The following is a 20,195-nucleotide window of genomic DNA, read 5'->3' as shown; positions in this document are numbered from 1 at the left end:
GGCGAGGGAGATAAAGAAAAAGAATTTAAAAAGGAAAAGGAGAAAATCAACTTTTCCTTACTTAAATGGGGTAACCTAAACAGGCTTTTCCGGGTCCCGTTCTTGTTCCCGTTAACTCGTCCATACGAGCTCCGAAAAATTCCCGAAAAATTTCCAAAAATTCCGGAAAATTCCCTTATTAATATTTCCTATTTTCCGGTATTTTACACAAGATGATCAATGACAAATTATCAAAAAGTCGAACGGAGTACGATTATAACAACTGATCGGGACAGTTAGTGCTCGATCGGCGGAAGACATGTCCGAACGGTCCACCCGTCCAGCTTAGGATAATATGATAAAATAATCGAACGCTCAATGCAGAGCAACAGGACGCTAAGGAGACCGGAGAATTTATCCGAACGGGGAGTACCGCTACTACACAGTCACCACAAGGAAGAGCAACTGAGACCGACAGAGTGGAGAAGTCCCGGTCGAGCGGTTACCCCGCTCGCCCTAGCAGCGGGACCTGGCCATAGATGGAGCGAAGGAGTCCTAGCCGAGCGACTACCCCGCTCGGCCAAGCAGCGGGACCATTGTCATATCCCTCGATATTCTTCTGGGAGATAGTGTCGCTGACACGAGGCATGGTAGACAGACGGATCGTACAGTGAAAGATTCTACTATCTTGTCAGGGATACACATGCCCTGTTAAGATATGGTGTCAGAGGTACTTTTTTAACAGGTCATTTCATAGGGCATATTAGAGAATGTGCCCATGTCTCGAGGAGTGTGCATGTCGTCCACCAGGGCTCTATATAAAGGGAGGTCCATCTCCGACGAAGGTACGCAAGATTCATTATTTGCGCTAAGAGTAACTGTTGCTTCGCTTTCTTCCACTATTCCTATAACTGACTTGAGCGTCGAAGAGCCAACGCCGGGGACCCTTTCCCTGGCTCGGCACTGACATTACTTGTTTTGCATAGCGGAGCGAGCTCTACAGCCGATCAGCTAAGTCGCCACATCCCCTGCTTTCTACCTTTCCGTTTTCGGACAAAATCACCACCCATCATTTACATTCTCCGTATTAGCGTAGAGATGGATTGACGGGGGTGTTGGGACGAGCGAATCGTCTTTTTTTACCACATAATGACCTTTGGGTGAGATTTAAATTTTAGTTACTTAGGGAGTATGTCCTATTTTCTATCATCATCAAAACCTAGGTATCATCACACTATTTTTTTAATCCAAATATATAGCTCTTACGATCTAACTAATTCTAAAGGTGACTGGCATAATCCTAAAAAAATTTTCCATTGACTATAAGATAAATCGAAAAGTACAAATGAGTCTTTGCGAAACTCCCAAATTATAATATATCGTGGGTGAAATTTGAACATTTATTATCTAAAAAATCCGTCTCACCTCTTATACCATCATACTAAAGCTCCGGCAGCAACATGAGAATACTTGTAGCTACCAAATCTTATTATTATTTACTTCCCATGATGTAATATTTCACATAATCACAACCTCTCATTATTCTACAGTTCTATTCTTAAAAAACTCCTTCCACGCCTAGTGTTACAAAGGTAAGTTTCTACCTTCAAAAATTTCCCTACACTGTAATCAAGCCCCACACTTGACTCAATCTACCAACAAATGCATCGCCGAGGTACAAAGAATGTCCAATGTAAAGGCACAACAAAAGTCACAGGTAAGCGACACACCATGTGGAAATTTCTCAACCTTTCTTATTTCCGCAATAACAAAGGAATACAAGTATAACAATAGATTTCACTGACAAATTCCTCTAGACTTGCCCACAATTTTGCCATTTGCCTCCCCTCTTGCCAATGACAACCTTGTCTATTTATCAAGCATAGATAGTGGTTACTTGGTACTTACACCAACTACCTTTTACATATGTTCAAAACCGCCTCAACTTCTTACAAAATTGTTTATCCACATGTCTTAGTTGCATTGGCACCATGCCAAGTGGTAGCCTGCACTATTGTGCTTTGCCCCATGGTCTTGCTACATTAGCCCATGCCAAGTGTCAATCTGCACCGCTTGTGCTTTGCCCTATAGTTCTGCTGCATTGGCTCATGCCAAGTGTTAGTCTGATGTCTTGTGCAATTGTGCTTGACCATGGTTCCACTACTTTGGTATCGCGCTAAAGTCTCTCTGCACGCAAAGTGTTTGACCCGTGACTTTGCTTCTTTGGCACCACACCAAAGTCTTGTATGCACGCCTTATTCACAACCCAAGTCCTACATCATGAACTTAGGTGAAACAACCCTTGCTGCTCCATCCATCATGTTGTATTACATGCGCCCACCGCATGTCCTCACTCACATTTCCAGCAAGCCTGCATGGCTAAATGCTCGGACCTAGCACCTCCAATCCTTGAACATATTCACCACAATCCAAGTCTTGCCCTTGCATACCTTATGGTTAGATAGTCTTGTACGCTACCACAACTTTGTTGCTGCTTGGCATGCCCTGCATGCATACCTTGCTCACATGATCACCAAGTTGCATGACTTAGGCTTTGGACAACACCCCATGCACTGTCATAATTCTCCACTATTTGGCATGTCTCACGTGCATGTCATGCTCGGAAGATTGCTAAGTCTGTCTCCTACATGACTTGGGCTTGGACAACGCTCCACGCACTGTCGTATTAGCTGCTTGAAGCTTGCACACATGCCACCCCTGGATGGTTGTCAAGTCTGCCCCTACATGACATGGGCTTGGACAGTGCCCCGTGCACTGTTGCAATCCTTCCCGCTAGTTGGCATGCCCTGCGCAGATTCCTAGTTCGGATGATTGTCAAATCTACCTCCTGCATGACTTGGATTTGGGTAGCACCCTGCGCACTACCTGAATCTATTGCTTGACATGTCTTGCGCACATGTCATATCCAGATAATTGCCAAGTTTGTCCCTGCATGACTTGGACTTTGGACAACACCCCGCGCGTTGTTGCATCCGTCGCTTAGCATGTGGCATGTCCTGTGCACCTACCTAATAGGCTGGATGTTTGCCAAGTCTACCTTCTGCATGACCTGGTATAGGCATCACCTCGCACATTGCCAGAATCCTTTGCTGCTTCTTAGCAATGCCTTGCACGCATGCTCGGCTTGGATGTTTGCCAAATCTGTCTCCTACATGATTTGGTCTTTGGGCAACATCCCATGCGCTGCCAGAATCCTTGTCGCTACTTAGCATGCCTTGCACTCATGCTCGGCTCGAATGTTTGCCAAGTATGTCCACCTTTCATACCATTGTGTGCTACCTTGATGATTGAAGGTTGAATGGGAACTAAACAATGTGTTACTAAAGAAATCAAAAGACTTGGATAAGATTAGAGCTATAATTTTCTTTTCAAATAAAATTTAGAAACGAAATATTAATAACTGAAAATAAAAAACAATTGAATTGCTAGTGTCCTCCTAATTTTTCGGGTGTAGGCAGATTCAAGTCTCGTTTTAATGTAGTTCGTTTTATTTCTTGTAGTCAGAGTGATGTGTGGTTTGATATCTAGATCAATAGATATTGATGTAGAAAATGAAGACATGTATATATACTCGGAACTTCTAACCATGTATTTAGTTTAAATTATCATGTATAATTTTGATTATGTGATTATCAAGTAATCACTTAACTAAAATTATAAAGAATAAAACATAATCCTAGTATTGTTTGGTTCAATTTAAATAATGATATAACTTAATTTAATATTTACTATATTACCCTTAATAATATTAGGATAAAAAAAATCTATTTAAACTATTTTATTAAGTTAGGAATTGATTAATAATCAACTAAAGTTTAAATTAAAAAATTAAATCCACTTCGAATTATTTTTCACTGTGTTCTCTTCTCCAACATCATCCGCATCCCCCCTTGAGCTTGCCGACGTCGTGAGCGGTGCCGATGTCATCATCAAGGTGGATGGCGAGCGCAATGATGGAGTCATCGAGAAGGAGAGGATCCTCAGCGACGACCTCGAGATGGAGGTGACAATGATGGGAAATTTTACGAAGGAGAGTTGCTGGTCGTCAAGAAGGGAGGGTCCTCAGCGAAAGGGCGAGTTGTTGATCAAGCAGTTATGCTCCGACGCCGGCATCAACTCCGGCGATAGATCCTCTTCTTCGGCAGATGCAGACGGGTTGCTTCTTCTGGGAGATGCTTATTTGTGGCGGTGAAGAGGAGGTTGTAGGTGGCACTCATGGGGTGAGAGGAGGGATCCGCGACAGTGCCCATGACCGTGTAGACATGGACAACCTCGGAGACCATACGACCCTCGACAAAGAAGTAAAGGAGGGTGTTCAGGTGTGGTTTGGTTGGGGGAAGGGAAGCAAGGGCAAGATCGACAGCGTCCATATCAGAGTAGAGGCGAGCGACTTCGAGGCGCTTGATGGCGGCCAAGAACGTGCGTGATCTCTAGCGATGCGATGGCGTCTTTGCCTATCCAAGGGAGGGGGTTTTGACCGGTTCTCATGACATCTTTGTTGATCGCCAACTGAGGGAGGGAGGAAGATGGAGGAAGTTATGACTCGATGAGGGAGGGCAAAGAGAAGCGGGGAAAAAATCGGAGGGTAATTATGAAAAAAAATTGTTAACCCCGGAATAAAAACCCTACACTTCAAGGTTTTTTGATTCCAGATTGTATTCCCAAATTGCTGACATGGTGGGAATCGCTCAATACTGAGAATCACTTATTATTTAAATCAAATAAGGTTTTAGTACCAAACACACCCTAAAGGTTTAACTAAGATAATCAAAATTAATTACTGAGTTTTGGAAGTTATGATTTGAGCCTTGACTATTTATAAGTTCTTCACGATAAAATCTTTTAAAAATATATAAACTGAACAATGTGATGATTCCTCGCTCGTCTTTAATGTATTTAATCTATTTGATTTAATCAGTTTGGGGCACAATGACATCTTTGCATCGTAAATCCCAAGTGACAAACTACTAAAATTATAAATATACTGGTATGCTTCTTCTCATTTCAATTGCTATCATGTTTTAGTTGTTGAAAGAACTTTGTCATAGAATTAAAATCTCAAGATAAACAGTTAAAATATCATTAGTGATACAGGAAATACTAGATGATCCAGTGAAAGGATATAAATGATAATTAAGATGATATGACAGTCAAAAGTCAAGAAAAGGTGACGGTCAACCTTAAGGACTACGCGTCCAGGTAGCTCATTCCTCTAATACCATCTGACTTTATGTCATTCGGATCTCCAGGGCTCAATTCCCTTACTTTTCATGGGTCAAGCTCTCAATCTAATTCCGTCCGGCTTTATGTTGGTCAGACCTTCAAGGCTCAATCCCTTCACTTCTCATGGGCCAAGCTCCCAATCTAATCCCGGCCGACTTTATGCCGGATGGACTTCCAAAACTTAGTCCCCTCACTTCTCATAGGCTAGATTCCCAATCTAATCCTGACCTACTTTATATAGGTCGAACCTCCAAAACTCAGTCTCTCACTTCTCATGGGCCAGGCTCCCAATCTAATTTTGGTCGGCTTTTTGCCGGGCGGAACTCCAAGGCTTAGTACTCTCACTTCTCATGGCAAGGCTCCCAATCCAATATAATCCCAGCCGACTTTAGACTGGTCGGACCTTCAGGGCTCAGTCCCCTCACTTCTCCTGGACACCATCTCAGTCCGGCCTCTTAGCCGGTCATAACAACTTATCAGAAAGTAATAGATATTTGTCAGGGAATATTCCAATAGTCTACCACATACAAACCATGGAACTTTTCTCTACCCAATAGAAGTCCGTCGTACATTTTCTTTCACCCGACACCCCCTGACGTTCGACATTCTACAATGCCTTATGATTGCGGAGGTTACAAAAGGTAATATAAAAAAGGAGGTCATTTCCATTGGCCAGATACGCGTGAGGTGGGGGAGGGGTTGCAAATCTAGGGCTCGGATTGCACTGAACCAAGTTGACTCCTATGTGAGCATGATCTACACGCGCCGAATGCCACCGGTCGAGGTAAAATTTATCCAAGTAACCAACATTTTGCCACATAAATTCTTTTTATTTGCTGCTCAAGAAGGTAACGAAAGTATTGACCATTGTTAATGGTGATTTCGTAACTTTCCAAAAAGTAATGGTCGACCATTGATGACCGCCTTCTATCATTAATCCTTGGACATGGAATGGCCATTACTTGACTTTCAATGTAGGTGAGGGATAGTACTCCTATATAAAGAGAGATCATGGTCTTGAGTAGATATACACATGGAAATGCTGAAGCTCTCCACCTACGTTTCCCCTCCTCCTCTGTCGTGTATCTCTTGCTCGACGGAGTACCTGTGATAGCAGTTAGATACCTCTCAGTTCACCATAACCACTAGTGATTGGTGGGAATCACGATTGACTATTGTATTTTGGGAAACAGACGACCCAAGAAACCTCGAAGCACAGCGGGAGGTGGAGCAAATTTATTTCAAGGAAACTACGTCTATTACAGGCCTCGGTCCGCTTCGCTAGCTCCCCATTCCGCCCGCTCGACCACTCTAGCTACTCGAGCGGTCTGTCGCTCATGCTACTCTGCTTTTAGGCTGCTGTAACTTTAGGCCGCCCTACCTTCTACTGATCTGCTACTAAGCTTGGTCGGCTACTCAGTCCGGTCAGCCACTTTGCGACTCGGTCGATTTGTCGCTCGGTCGATCTGTCCACTCGACCACTCTACCACTAGGCTACTCTTCCTCACGGCTCGATCTACTCGCTCGACCGAACTACCTAGTCTACAACTCTGCCCAGTCGGCCTCTCGTCTTGATCAACTACTCTACACTGATGCTCTATCCAATCGGGTACTCTGCCCGCTCGGCTTGATCTACCACCCTGCTGATCTGCTCGCTCGGACGCTCTTCCTGCTCGACCGATCTGCTCACTCGACCACCGTGTAGTTTGCACTCAATATTTGACAGAAACCAACCCCCACTGATAGCCTGAGATTATCTGCTAAGATCATCTCAATAGATAAACTAAATTTAATTTATATAATTTAATTCAGTTAATTTCCTAAAATCTCCAAGAGATTGTTCAACAATTCCTTTGTCAGAGACTTCTTCATTTCTCCAGGGCTCAGTCCCCTTATTTCTCCTGGACACCGTTTCAGCCTTACTCCCGGTCGGCCTCTTAGCCGGTCGAACCCCAGGGGAATAACACTGTTATAGAATCGTAATAATTTATCAAAAAGTAATAGATATTCGTCAGGGAATATTCCAATACTCTGCCACAAACAAATCGCGGAACTTTTCTCTACCTAATAGAAGTCCTTCGTACATTTTCTTTCACCCGACACCCCCTGATGTGCGACATTCTCTGATACCTTATGATTGCGGAGATTACAAAAGACAGTATATAAAAGGAGGTCCTTTCCATTGGCTAGGTACGCGTGAGGTGGGGGAGGAGTTGCAAATCCAGGGCTCGGATTGCACTGAACCAAGTTAACTCCTGTACGAGCATGATCTACACGCACCGAATGCCACCGATCGAGGTAAAATTTGCCAAAGTGGAATAACTAACATTTTGCCACATAGATTCTTTTTATTTGCTGCTCAAGAAGGTAACGAAAACATTAACCATTGTTAATAGTGATTTCGTAACTTCTCAGAAAGTAATGGTCGACCATTGATGACTGCCTGCTATCATTAATCCTTGGACATGGAATGGTCATTACTTGACATTTAATGTAGGTGAGAGATAGTGCTCCTATATAAATAGAGATTATGGTCTTGAGTAGATACACACATGGAAACGCTGAAGCTCTCCACCTACGTTCCCCCTCCTTCTCTGTCGTGCATCTTTGCTCAGCGGAGTACCTGTGATAGCAGTTACGTACCTCTTAGTTCACCATAACCACTAGTGGTTGGTGGGAATCATGATTGATTATTGTATTTTGGGAAACAGATGACCCAAGAAACCTCGAAGCACAGTCGAAGGTTGAGCAAATTTATTTCATGGAAACTACGTTTATTGCAGGCCTCGGTCCGCTTCGCTAGCTCCCCGTTCTACCCTCTCGACTTCTCTAGCTGCTCGGGTTGGTCTGTCGCTCGTGCTGCTCTGCTTTTAGGCTGTTGTGACTTTAGGCCGCCCTACCTTCTATTGATCTACTACTAAGCCTGGTGGGCTACTCAGTCCAGTCAACCACTTTGCGACTCGATCAATCTACCGCTCGGTCGATCTGTCCACTTAGTCGCTCTGCCACTGGGCTACTCTTCCTCACGGCTCGATCTACTCGCTCGACCGAACTGCCTAGTCGGCAACTCTGCCCAGTCAGCCTCTCGTCTTGATCAGCTACTCTGCACTAATGCTCTATCCGGTCAGGTACTCTGCCCGCTCGGCCTAATCTACCACCTTGCTGATCTGCCCGCTCTGACGCTCTTCCCGCTCCGCCAATCTGCTACCTCGACCACCATATAGTTTGTACTCAGTACTTGGTAGAAATCACCTCCTGCTAATAGTATGAGATTATCAGTTAAGGTCATCTCAACAAATAAATTTAATTTAATTTATATAATTTAAATTCAGTTAATTTCTTAAAATCGCCAAGAGATTGTTCAACAATTCCTTTGTCAGAGAACTTATTCATTGCAGCAGAAGCACTAATTAAAACTCATCCAAAGTCTCAGCTTTTGTACATTGCACTAAACTAAAATCTTGTGATTAGAAAGTTATAATTGACTAGTAAATCAAGCAATAAGATATCTATTCGAATCAGCCACACACATAACACACACAAAGGAAAAAATTGATACAGCCACGCTAGCCGAAATCCAGTAGAATGCAAATGTAGAAAATTCAAAGTATAGGAGAAGTAACACATCGAGTCATTTTATACAACTATATTAGTAGTTGTATAACTATGCCGCTAAGACAAGATATATATTAGTAGTTTAACTCCAAGATTAAGATCTAACGTATGCCAATAAATATTGAATTTGGTCGAGGCCTATTAATTCCATCACAAAATGATTAATCGCATCTTAATATACACACATAATGCATATATATACCACCACACTCGTAGACTAATGAGAGTACAAAATCATTAAATGGAGAAAAATAGTAGAACAAGTAGTTTACAGGTCACGAGTGGTAACCCGCAGTGCATATATTGCGAAGATAAGGTACTAATTAATTAATTTGTCGAAAGATCTCTCCACCAACGTAACTTGCAAGCAACCTCCTCGCTCGATCGGCGGCACAAGCAGCTGCAATGGTGACTTGCCTCCGTGAACAATTTCCAACCGATAGCTGTCACACAGACAGACTTGCCATCTGTTTTAAGCATCTCCGGTACCAAATTGGCCGGCCTCTTGTCATTCATCAAGTTAATTATTTGTTCATACTTTAATGCGGGAATTGTGTTTTGTGGATGTTCTGTGTCATGCGCCTACTGCCAAAAGCATATATTGAATAATCGGTCATGTTTTGAGCATCTCACGTCTTAATTATTTTTTTCGGATTGTTTTTGATTTTCTGTACATGCATCTTGTCAGTGATGCAGGTGAGCCGGCGGCCCATATGGGGCGGGGTTTACTACGTGTGTTCGACATACACGGCTTGCTAGGGTGTCGGATTTCATGATTCCATACCATCTCCCAACAGCCTTAACTAACTAACAAAGTTGGTTATTATTATTATTATTATAACTCTCAGTGCGATGATGCAATGCAGTTTGAATGAATGATGCATTGGCATGATGTATAATCCTGGTGGCACCATCATTTCCGCTGTCACATTCATCATTCGCTCCATATTTTGTTCTCAAGCAACTGACTTCCACGTGAATGCATTTCGTTGCCTCTGTAATTGTGACCTAAATTGCTGCAATAGGATATGTTTTTTCTTTATTATTATTATTATTGATTATTTGGGTTAATTGACCTTTTTGTGCGAAGCTTTTCATTATTTTAAATTGAGACTTTGGTCCGTGAATCGGCTCGAGTTTGTGACTCACGGTCCATGAGCCATTCGGCCTCCTCTTCGGTCTTATTTTAACCTTCCCATCATCCATCCCCTCGCCCTCTCCCATTTCCGCCGTTTCCGGACCAAAGATTCTTCAATTTTCTCCCTTCCAATTCCGAGTTTTCCAGTGATGTGATCATGCCGGCGATGGACTGCCAAGACTCCGCTCCCTTCGCCTCGTTTGGTCGCTCCATCCTCAGCCTTCGCCGTGAGCAGGTCCACTCCGTCGACGGCGGCGGCCACCGCGATTCACTTGTTGGATCGTACGACGTCGAAATCGAAGCGTTTCAGAAGCGCGTCGCCGGCGTCTTCCTCGACCTTGCCTCCTCCTTCGGGGATGAGCTGCTTTCCCTTCCCTGGCTCCGCAAGTTGCTCGATGGGTTCCTCGTCTGCCAGGAGGAGTTCCGGGGGATCCTCTTCGGCTGCAGGGACGGTCGGCAGGCGCACCTCTCCCGTCCGCCCCTCGACCGCTTCCTCTCTGACTTCTTCGAACGCTCGGTCAAGGCGCTCGACGTCTGCAACGCTATCCGCGAGGGCGTCGACAAGATGCGCCAGTGGAGGCAGCACCTGGAGATCGCCATCTCCGCTCTCCGAGGCTCCGGAGGCGGCCGGCCGCTCGGCGAGGGCCAGATCCGCCGCGCCTGTAAGGCGCTGAACGATCTCACCATCCTTTTGCTCGATGAGAAGGAGTCCCCGTGCATCTTGAACCTCCGCAACCGTTCCTTTGGCCGCGGCGGCAAGGAGACGCGACAACATCGCCGTGTCGGCAGCGCAGGATCCGCCTCTTCCTCAGGGCACCATCGTTCCCTCTCCTGGAGCGTCTCCCGCTCGTGGTCCGCCGCCAGACAACTCCAGACGATCGGAAACAACCTTAACGTGCCGCGGGGCAATGAAGTTGCTGCCACCAACGGCCTGGCCGTCCCGGTGTTCGCCATGAGCTCGGTCCTCTTCTTTGTGATGTGGACTCTCGTGGCAGCGATCCCTTGCCAGGACCGTGGCCTCCAGACTCATTTCTCTCTCCCCAAGAACCTCCCATGGGCCGCATCAATCACGGCACTCCACGAGAAGATATTTGAGGAATCCAAGAAGAAGGACCGGAAGAACTCCTGCGGGTTGCTAAAGGAGATCCTACAGATGGAGAAGTGCAGCCGCCAGTTGGTGGAACTGTTAGATCCAGTGGAGTTTCCGTTGACGGAGGAGAAGGAGACGCAGCTGCAGCAGGGCGTGGAAGGGCTATTGGAAGTCTGCAATGCCTTGAAGGAGTGTCTAGACCCACTCGAGCGCCAGGTGCGTGACATTTTCCTTAGGATTGTCAGTAGCCGAACGGAAGGTCTCGATTGCTTGAGCAAGTCTCACCATTCTGAGTGAATCTGGTTTAATTCCATGTACTGTATGCTCGGAATGCCAAAATTGCAGCTTTCGACGATACATAATTTTGGCTTGTTTGCAATTTGGTAATGGGAGGCTACTTGTGGGAAGGTGGGGAGATAGACAAGAAAATGTGATACAAATGCCCTCTTTGGTTAGTAATATGAAGCAGGTAGTTTTCTTGTATCCACTTTTGATTACCAAACGTGTAGGACAAAGGGAGTTAGTGTTGAAAAACGTAAGAATTTTTATGTCTGCACTGTGCTACTATGTTTTGATCTTCTCATGTGCAGAATTTTTATAATGTTGAAAAACGTAAGAACCCTCCCTCCCTTTGTCTTGCTGTATATTGTACTTTTATTTCTTGATTATTGTTCTCGAACAAAAATTCAAAGTGTCCAGTTTCTTATTTGTTCTTTGCCTAGATTTATTTGGTGATTCTGTTATGATTATAATACTGGGTTCATTAGCCCACTTCGTAATTTTGCATGCCATTGCTCATGGAAGTCGTAAAAAAACTGATTTACTCATGAAAATCATACATTGAGGTGGCTGAAGCTCATTATGTTGTTCTTTGATTACAAAATGTCAATGGAAGCTCAATGTACACAGTTGCACTAGCTATTCCGCCCTTTGTAGCCGTTTTGATAGCTAATCTGCTTGTGAACCTTTTAAAGGTTCATAGCATCTCATCCAGGTAACATCATAGTTACTATGGAATTCTAGCATCTAGCCAAGAACCCAGGAGAGGAGGGATTGGGATATTTTTATTATTTAAGGCAATAACAAAAGTCTGAATCACAGTGCATTCCCATTTATATAGTCAATTAAAGTAATGTTAAACTCATTGAATCAACTATGTTACAATCAATTGAAGATTTTAGTGGTGATTAACTAAATGATGTGCACGAACAAGAGTTATTGTTGCCTATTCTTAATGTGTTCTCTTTTTTGTATCAGCGAATATGTCTAAACCTTGATTCAGTTTCAGTTTGGATGATCAATTTTTTTTATATTCAAGCTGTTGAGTTAGTATATCTTCTCATTTCAGTTGGTATGCGGTTAGATATGTTCCTTGATCTCATTTTCCTTTTTCCTACCTGCCAGTACAGCGACATATATCCTCTCATTTGAGTTTTTGATCTATGGACAAGGATTTATATTGACTAAACATGCTGGCTGCTCGGTAATTAAGTTGGAATCTACCTCGCGTGGTGATCTCATTTGGATATTTCTCTCTTACTGTGCCCAGTTTACTACACTGCAGTAAAAATTCTTCCTCTGTCACACATGTTTCAATATGCAACTTTGTACTATTTTCATTAAAAAAAAATACAGATTAAATATCCATCTTGTCTTCCTGTTAGGCTGTTATCAAATATTTTGCTGTACGCCCCAATTGCAAAGGAGAGGTGTTCATATCATGCAAAGATTTTCTTCTTGTTATCTAAGATACATATCATAGTACTCTAGTTACTCGTGCAACAATGCAATTGCACCGTTGGCAAGTTATTATGATCTATTGCAAGCCTCCTTGTTCATTTTATGAGTTCAGTTGAGTGTACATCCTTAGTGATTCCTGAATTGATTGCTTTACTCATCCCAATCACTTATTTCGTTATAGTTCAATTGCTTTTACTATGATGGCAAGACAATTAGTGTTTGCTTTAGAAGTTTGCCTTTATCCTTCTTTACATTCTTCATGCCTGGAAAATGCCGTCACGGCGAAGTTGAATTGGAGAAGAGAACTAATGCTTTAATTTTGATCCTACTGCATTTATGTTCGGGCAAGAGTTGCTTTTGCAACTACTGGAAACAGTTGTGAACATATCATGTCTGCAGGGATCAGGATATTGTTTGCCAGATTGGTTCTAGTGAGCTTTTAGTTTTGAATTTATTTTTGTTAGGGTTTATTATAGTTATTATGAGTTGTAATATGCCAGGGGATTTTGTGTAGTACGGAATCTGAAATAAAGCGAGATGGGAAGAGATTTGCTTGAACAAGTTGGCAACTGTGGTGATGTAAAGCAAAAGCAGAAACATGGCAGGTTGGGTGGAGAGCATACAGCAGAATGGTGATGTTGAATTGTTCATCATTTGCTTTTGCACAATTGCCTTGATCCGAGTAAGTATTGGAACCTTTTATACGAAAGTTAAGTGCAGTTCTTTTTCATGGAGCTCTTAGTGATGGATGTGCCTAAGATACCAAAGAATAAGGGCAGTTCGTGCTGCATTTGGCGGAGGGAATGGAATAGAAATTGGTTACCTCTATTGTAATGGATGACCGAATCAATTCCATCCATTCCATGATTTAAGAGGGGCTAAATTGGATACCTGGGGCCGACACACCTGGTGTCGTGGTTAGGCCCTATAATATCCTAGTAGGTTCGAGATTCAGTTGTGATGTACTCTCAGGGATTTTGTGTCCTGGTGTCGTGGTTAGGCCCTGTAACATCCTAATAGGTTCGAGATTCAGTTGTGACGTACTCTCAGGGATTTTCTCTAAGCGAAGATTTTAGTGGTGATTAACTAAATGATCGATGCGCACGAACAAGAGTTATTGTTGCCTATTCTTAATGTGTTCTCTTTTTTGTATCAGGGAATATGTCTAAACCTTGATTCAGTTTCAGTTTGGACGATCAATTTCTTTTATATTCAAGCTGTTGAATTAGTATATCCTCTCATTTCAGTTGGTATGCGGTTAGATATGTTCCTTGATCTCATTTTCCTTTTTACTACCTGCTACTACAGCGACATATATCCTCTCATTTGAGTTTTTGATCTATGGACAAGGATTTATATTGACTAAACATGATGGCTGCTCGGTAATTAAGTTGGAATCTACCTCGCGTGGTGATCTCATTTGGATATTTCTCTCTTTCTGTGCCCAGTTTACTACACTGCAGTAAAAATTCTTCCTCTGTCACACATGTTTCAATATGCAACTTTGTACTATTTTCATTAAAAAAAAATACAGATTAAATCTCCATCTTGTCTTCCTGTTATCAAATATTTTGCTGTACGTCCCAATTGCAAAGGAGAGGTGTTCATATCATGCGAAGATTGTCTTCTTGTTATCTAAGATACATATCATAGTACTCTAGTTACTCGTGCAACAATGCAATTGCACCGTTGGCAAGTTATTATGATCTATTGCAAGCCTCGTTCATTTTATATGAGTTCAGTTGAGTGTACATCCTTAGTGATTCCTGAATTGATTGCTTTACTCATCCCAATCACTTATTTCGTTATAGTTCAATTGCTTTTACTATGATGGCAAGATAATTAGTGCTTGCTTTAGAAGTTTGCCTTTATCCTTCTTTACATTCTTCATGGCTAGAAAATGCTGTCACAGCGAAGTTGAATTGGAGAAGAGAACTAATGCTTTAGTTTTGATCCTACTGCATTTATGTTCAGGCAAGAGTTGCTTTGGCAACTACCGGAAACAGTTGTGAACATATCATGTGTCTGCAGGGATCAGGATATTGTTTGCCAGATTGGTACTAGTGAGCTTTTAGTTTTGAATTTATTTTTGTTATGGTTTATTATAGTTATTATGAGTTGTAATATGCCAGGGGATTTTGTGTAGTACAGAATCTGAAATAAAGCGAGATGGGAAGAGATTTGCTTGAACAAGTTGGCAGCTGCGGTGATGTAAAGCAAAAGCAGAAACATGGCAGGTTGGGTGGAGAGCATACAGCAGAATGGAGCTCTTGCTCACTTGCCTTCATCCGAGTAAGTATTGGAACCTTTTGAACGAAAGTTAAGTGCAGTTCTTTTTCATGGAGCTCTTGGTGATGGACGTGCCTAAGATACCAAAAAATAAGTGCAGTTCGTGCTGCGTTTGGCGGAGGGAATGGAATAGAAATTGGTTACCTCTATTATAATGGATGCCTGAATCAATTCCATCCATTCCATGATTTAAGAGGGGCTAAATTGGATACCTGGGGCCGACAGCACACCCCTGGTGTCGTGGTTAGGCCCTGTAACATCCTATCAGGTTCGAGATTCAGTTGTAACCTACTCAGGGATTTTCTCTAAGTGGATAACAGAGAGAATGTTAGCTATCAGATAGATCTCTACATATATTTTCTTAATTTATCCTGGTATTTGGGAAAAAATTTTCATAAGGCCGGTTCAAGACTCAGTTGTGGTGTACTGTGGAGGATTTTTCTCTTAGTGGATAGCGGATTGAGGATGATGGCTGTAAGGATGAGTCTCCATATGCATTTTCCCAATTTATTCTAGTGTCTAAAATTTTTTATAAGACTGGATTAGTCATCTTAGAATTAGATAGACCGAAGATGTGGATACTTGGCGATCGTAAAAGATGGACAGATTTCTTAGGTAATAAGAGTTTAAATTTCACATATGACATATTACACTCAAGGAGTTTAAAAATTTTGTGACACTGGACGGTTCATCAAGTCCGCCCGGATTCTTCAATGCTTCTTGATTATTTGAATGGTAGATAAAAAATTTTGGTAGATAAAAAAAATTTTTCATAGATGATCGATCATTTTCAGGATGACTAATATCTGAATTATAAAAAAACTAAATTTAATTATACTTTTATTAAATATAATATTACTTATTACGACATCATATGTAAATCATTAAATGAAATGATTTAAGTATTGATTAACCCATACAATTAGAGATGTTGAGTTGGTCGTGGACTATACTATAACGGGAAGAGTGTTAAGTTGTCATCTAAATATTTATTGTTTAATCCCTATTTACAATGTATTTATAAAAAAAAATTTCTAAATAAAATGTGTAATTAAGGGCTATCCATTATAAATATTTCTTAATTTACTTGGGTTGTCGGTAGAAAATTTTCATGAGGATAGATTAATTATCTTAGGTTGGATGTTATATCATCCATCCTTTAAGGGACGTTGAGTTGATTAGAGGTAAATTTGTTGACTCCAGTGGGTTGAGTGAGTTTATAAATTTTAGAGTCAAATGAATTGGTTGAGTTGATTATACCATGTAAATAGGTGATCATGATAATTTGGTCTAGTAGATCCGGTGAATTGGATAAATGGACCAAGCAAAATAAATTAATCAGATGTAATTATATTATTTTTATTATAATTAAATTTAAAAAATAAAGAGGTATCTTTTATAAATTTTTCATTTATAAAGCGTTCTGGAGATCAAGATGATCATGCAGTTGACATGATAATTTTTCATCTAATTTATTATTTAAAAAAAAAGATCTTACCCATTTTAGTGCTTCCGTTTATTGTCCAATTTTCAATTAAGGATCAATCAAATTTTGTCTACCCTCTCAATTTTCTTTTCCCCTTTTAATTTTTTTTTTCAAAACACAATTAAAACCTTTTTTATGTTTAAAAATAGAGAGCGAAAGTATCATTAGTTTCTTTTAGTTTTCACTTGTATAATAGAGTTTGATAAACTTAAAACGCTTCCAAATTACTATTTAACTCTATTAAGTTAAAGAAAACAAAGGCAGGCCAGCTTTTTATAACAAAAAGGAAAGCTCAAAAAACAAATTAAACTGCTCCTTTAATTTTCTGATTTTGAAAAATCTATACAAGAAATAGCGATTCTTATTTTTAGTGACATCTTTTTTTAGCATGTCTTTTGTGTAGCTTCTATTTACTCCCAAGTAAAAAAATAAATTTTTGCTGATTTATTATCTCTGCAGTTTACTTCGGCACCTCTTATGTGGCAATGCAAATGAGAGTAGGGATCGTGACAAGTCAAATATGATCCCGACATCAGTGGATCTAGATCAAGTCTAGGTTGACTATAAAAAGAGGACTCTACTAATTGCTTCAACAACACTGACAACAGAATTCAGAATGATCTTCTAAGCTGTGCGCTACTCCGAAACGATTCAACAACGCTCAGCTGCCCCGACAATAGACGATCCTATTTCTTCATATTTGTATTATCGGTAACTTTATAATACTGTTGTTGTACTTCAAACTTATTATCGTTATTCGAGCTATTAGTGATTGTCCATCGAAAGTTATCAACGATCATGAGTCTTAGAGTAGGAGTCACCACATGCTCATGTAAAAGAAAGCTTGTTAGCGCTGCTTGTCTTTTGCATTCTTTATTCCGCTGCATTTACTTTAAGTTTTCCAAAACGAACGAAAAAACAACGCGTGCTATTCCCCCCCCCCCCCCCCCCCCTCCCCTCCCCCTTCTAGCATGTCTACGATCTTACATATTGTTGTATTTGATATGCATTGTGAGTGTGCAAGATACAAGTACAATAAGGAAAGTTCAAGTGTGATCTTGGCAGAGGAAGAAAATCCAAGAGTGACTCTTGGCGATATAAGTCCAAGCATGTAGTTTTGACAACGTAAGTCCAAGTGTGACTTGGCAATGAATAAAGTCCCGGAGGCGCGGCGTCTTAGCAAAGGAAGACCTGACAATAATGACAAGGTCGATGGAAGCTCCAAAAGGCAAGGCGTGAATGATGGAGAGACATCCGAGAGATGAAAGGCTGATGGAGGAAGCTAGAAGGCTAAGTATAGGTTAGTCGGGCGAGGATGAGTACTGAGTGAATATACTCGGGAGTCAAACCTTGGATTAGAGTTTTACGGTAGTAGTCACTGTAGTGTTACTATAGCATTACTATAGCAGTCGACTGGTATTTTTATCGATCGACTGATAGTTGACCGTTGGCTTGTAACGATCAAATTTTACTTAGGACCAGTCGACTGGTGGTTATGCCAGTCGACTAGTGGCGGGAAACACAACTAGGTGTTTCCTCCCGAGTTCTATTTAAGAGAGCTCGGGGTGCTTCGCCATGGTTGACGAAATAGATATGGTTAACCCCTATTAGTAGTCTTCCAAGCTCCTATATGTGATCCGTGTGTACGTGATCAAGATTGTGGTGAGGTTTCTCCACCCACAAGGAGATTGAGCTAGTCGGAGATTTCCAGGGAGTTATCCCCTATTAATTTTGTTGCTCGTTTTGTGTGTTTTATTTTTACACTTAAAATTTATAGTGCAAACATATTTCTAAAAAAATATCAATCTTGAAATCAGAAAAAAAAATAAAAGAAAAAGAGTGGAACATATTATTAAAACTGACAAAGGTGTTCTTCGTAAGTTTTTTAAAGCTAGATCTTCAATTAAAGATTCAGTTGATGAATTACAAGAAGAAAGTTAAGAAGAACTAAATGATCATGCAACAAATGAGCAGCAATCAAGTAATCAAGAAAAATTAAATGATCATGCAATCAATGAGCGGAAAAAATTGAGAAAAAATGATGATTATAATCATGAAACAAATAAGCAGGAAGAATTGAGAGAAAATGATGATAATGATTTGAATGTAAATGACTTATCGAAAATGAGGTGTTAGAAAAACTTAATTTTGAAGACTTTATTGATGATTTTATTTCTCAAAATACTAGAAGATATAGATTTTTTTAATGATTATTTATATCTTTTTCTGTATTTGTAGATATTACACTTTTTGGAAAACTTAAGAAATATATTTTGTATGGTGTTGCACTTTTTGAAGAATATTGAGAAATATATTTTGTATAGAGTTTATCATATTTTAAATAAAATATATTAATTTTCAACTTTTTCTATTAAACTATATTCAAATTGTACATTAGTATTTTTTTTTTTCCTATAGATCCCTTTTCTCTTTTCGCCCCAGGGGTCCTCAAAATTCAAGGTCGACCCTGGAAGCCTTGAGCAGGTCAAGAGTAACCCGATGCTCGTGGGGAGGCCCCGAGCAGGTCAAGAGTGATCCGATTCTTGAGAGGGATCTTGTGGTCCTTTGTTTGAGGGGAGATTGTTGGGATTGTAAAGTTGTAAATATAATCACACATTGTAAATACATGGGAAAGATCATGGATTTATAAGAAAAAGATATCTTCATTGGCATGAGGCATTTTGGGTAGAGTTCGAGAGCAAAATCATGAGGACTTAGGCCCAAAGTGAGCAATATTATACATGATGTTGGTCTTTAGGTACACTTTCATCTATTTCTTCCAATATGGAAAGTCATGGAATTATACGTGAAGCTTCCAAATGGAGCCCTGAACTAGCCGCGAAAGAGAAACTTGATTGGTGTTGCACTAATTCAAGATATTCCAGAAAGAGGCGAGAAGACTTGTCCAAAAAGGTAATTGTACCAATTTGAAAGTCGCCCTTGCTTGATTGGTGGTTGCACCAATTTAGAGCCGACTTGGCTTTGATACCACTTGTTGGATCACAAAGACACTAGAGGGGGTGAATAGAATTTTTCGCTTTTTTGAAAGTTGAGAGTACGTAGTGGATAAAAAGAGAAAGAGAAAAAAAAGCTAGAAAGAAAAAGACAAGCACACACCAACACAAGTAATTTTTTACTTGGTTTAAAACCTTTGACGATTCCTTCATTTTTCTGGGTCAGGGGTACTTTATTTCCTTCATCTATCTTAACTGCTAAATTCTTTAAAATAATTGTATGTCTTAATAAAAAATTAATTAGATTTGAAAAATAAACTAAAATACTTATTAAGAAAAATCAACACCTCAAGAAAAAATTAATACTCAAATTGAAATGGAAATTCAAATCAAGCTGTAAAACTTAAGTAGGAAAATATAATTTTAAAAGGTAAAATCAATAAACTTAATGGAGGGTTAGAAACCTTCATCACAAGATCAAAGAATTTAGACTTAATCCTTAAATCACAAAAAGTTGTATACAATAAGTCCATACTCGAATTTAAGTCCAGCTCTATAAATAAAACTTTTATCTCATTAATAAGTCAAAATTCAAAATAAACCAAAACTTGGGTTCCAAAAGTTGATCTAACTAAGTAAATAGGACTCAATCAATTTTAT

General features: G+C 40.6%; 1 protein-coding gene across 1 annotated transcript; it reads left to right on the top strand.

The window, feature by feature from the left end:
- Window positions 1–10,006: 10,006 nt before the first annotated feature.
- On the top strand, window positions 10,007–11,772 carry LOC122038996 (protein ROH1-like). Its single transcript, XM_042598999.1, has one exon. It carries the CDS (start codon window positions 10,134–10,136, stop codon window positions 11,361–11,363), a length of 1,230 nt encoding a protein of 409 aa, XP_042454933.1. The 5' UTR covers window positions 10,007–10,133; the 3' UTR covers window positions 11,364–11,772.
- The last annotated feature ends 8,423 nt before the right edge of the window (window positions 11,773–20,195 follow it).

Source organism: Zingiber officinale, chromosome 1A (genome assembly GCF_018446385.1).
Source record: "Zingiber officinale cultivar Zhangliang chromosome 1A, Zo_v1.1, whole genome shotgun sequence".
Classification (NCBI taxonomy): Eukaryota; Viridiplantae; Streptophyta; class Magnoliopsida; order Zingiberales; family Zingiberaceae; genus Zingiber; species Zingiber officinale.
This window is presented reverse-complemented; position numbering and strand designations above follow the sequence as displayed.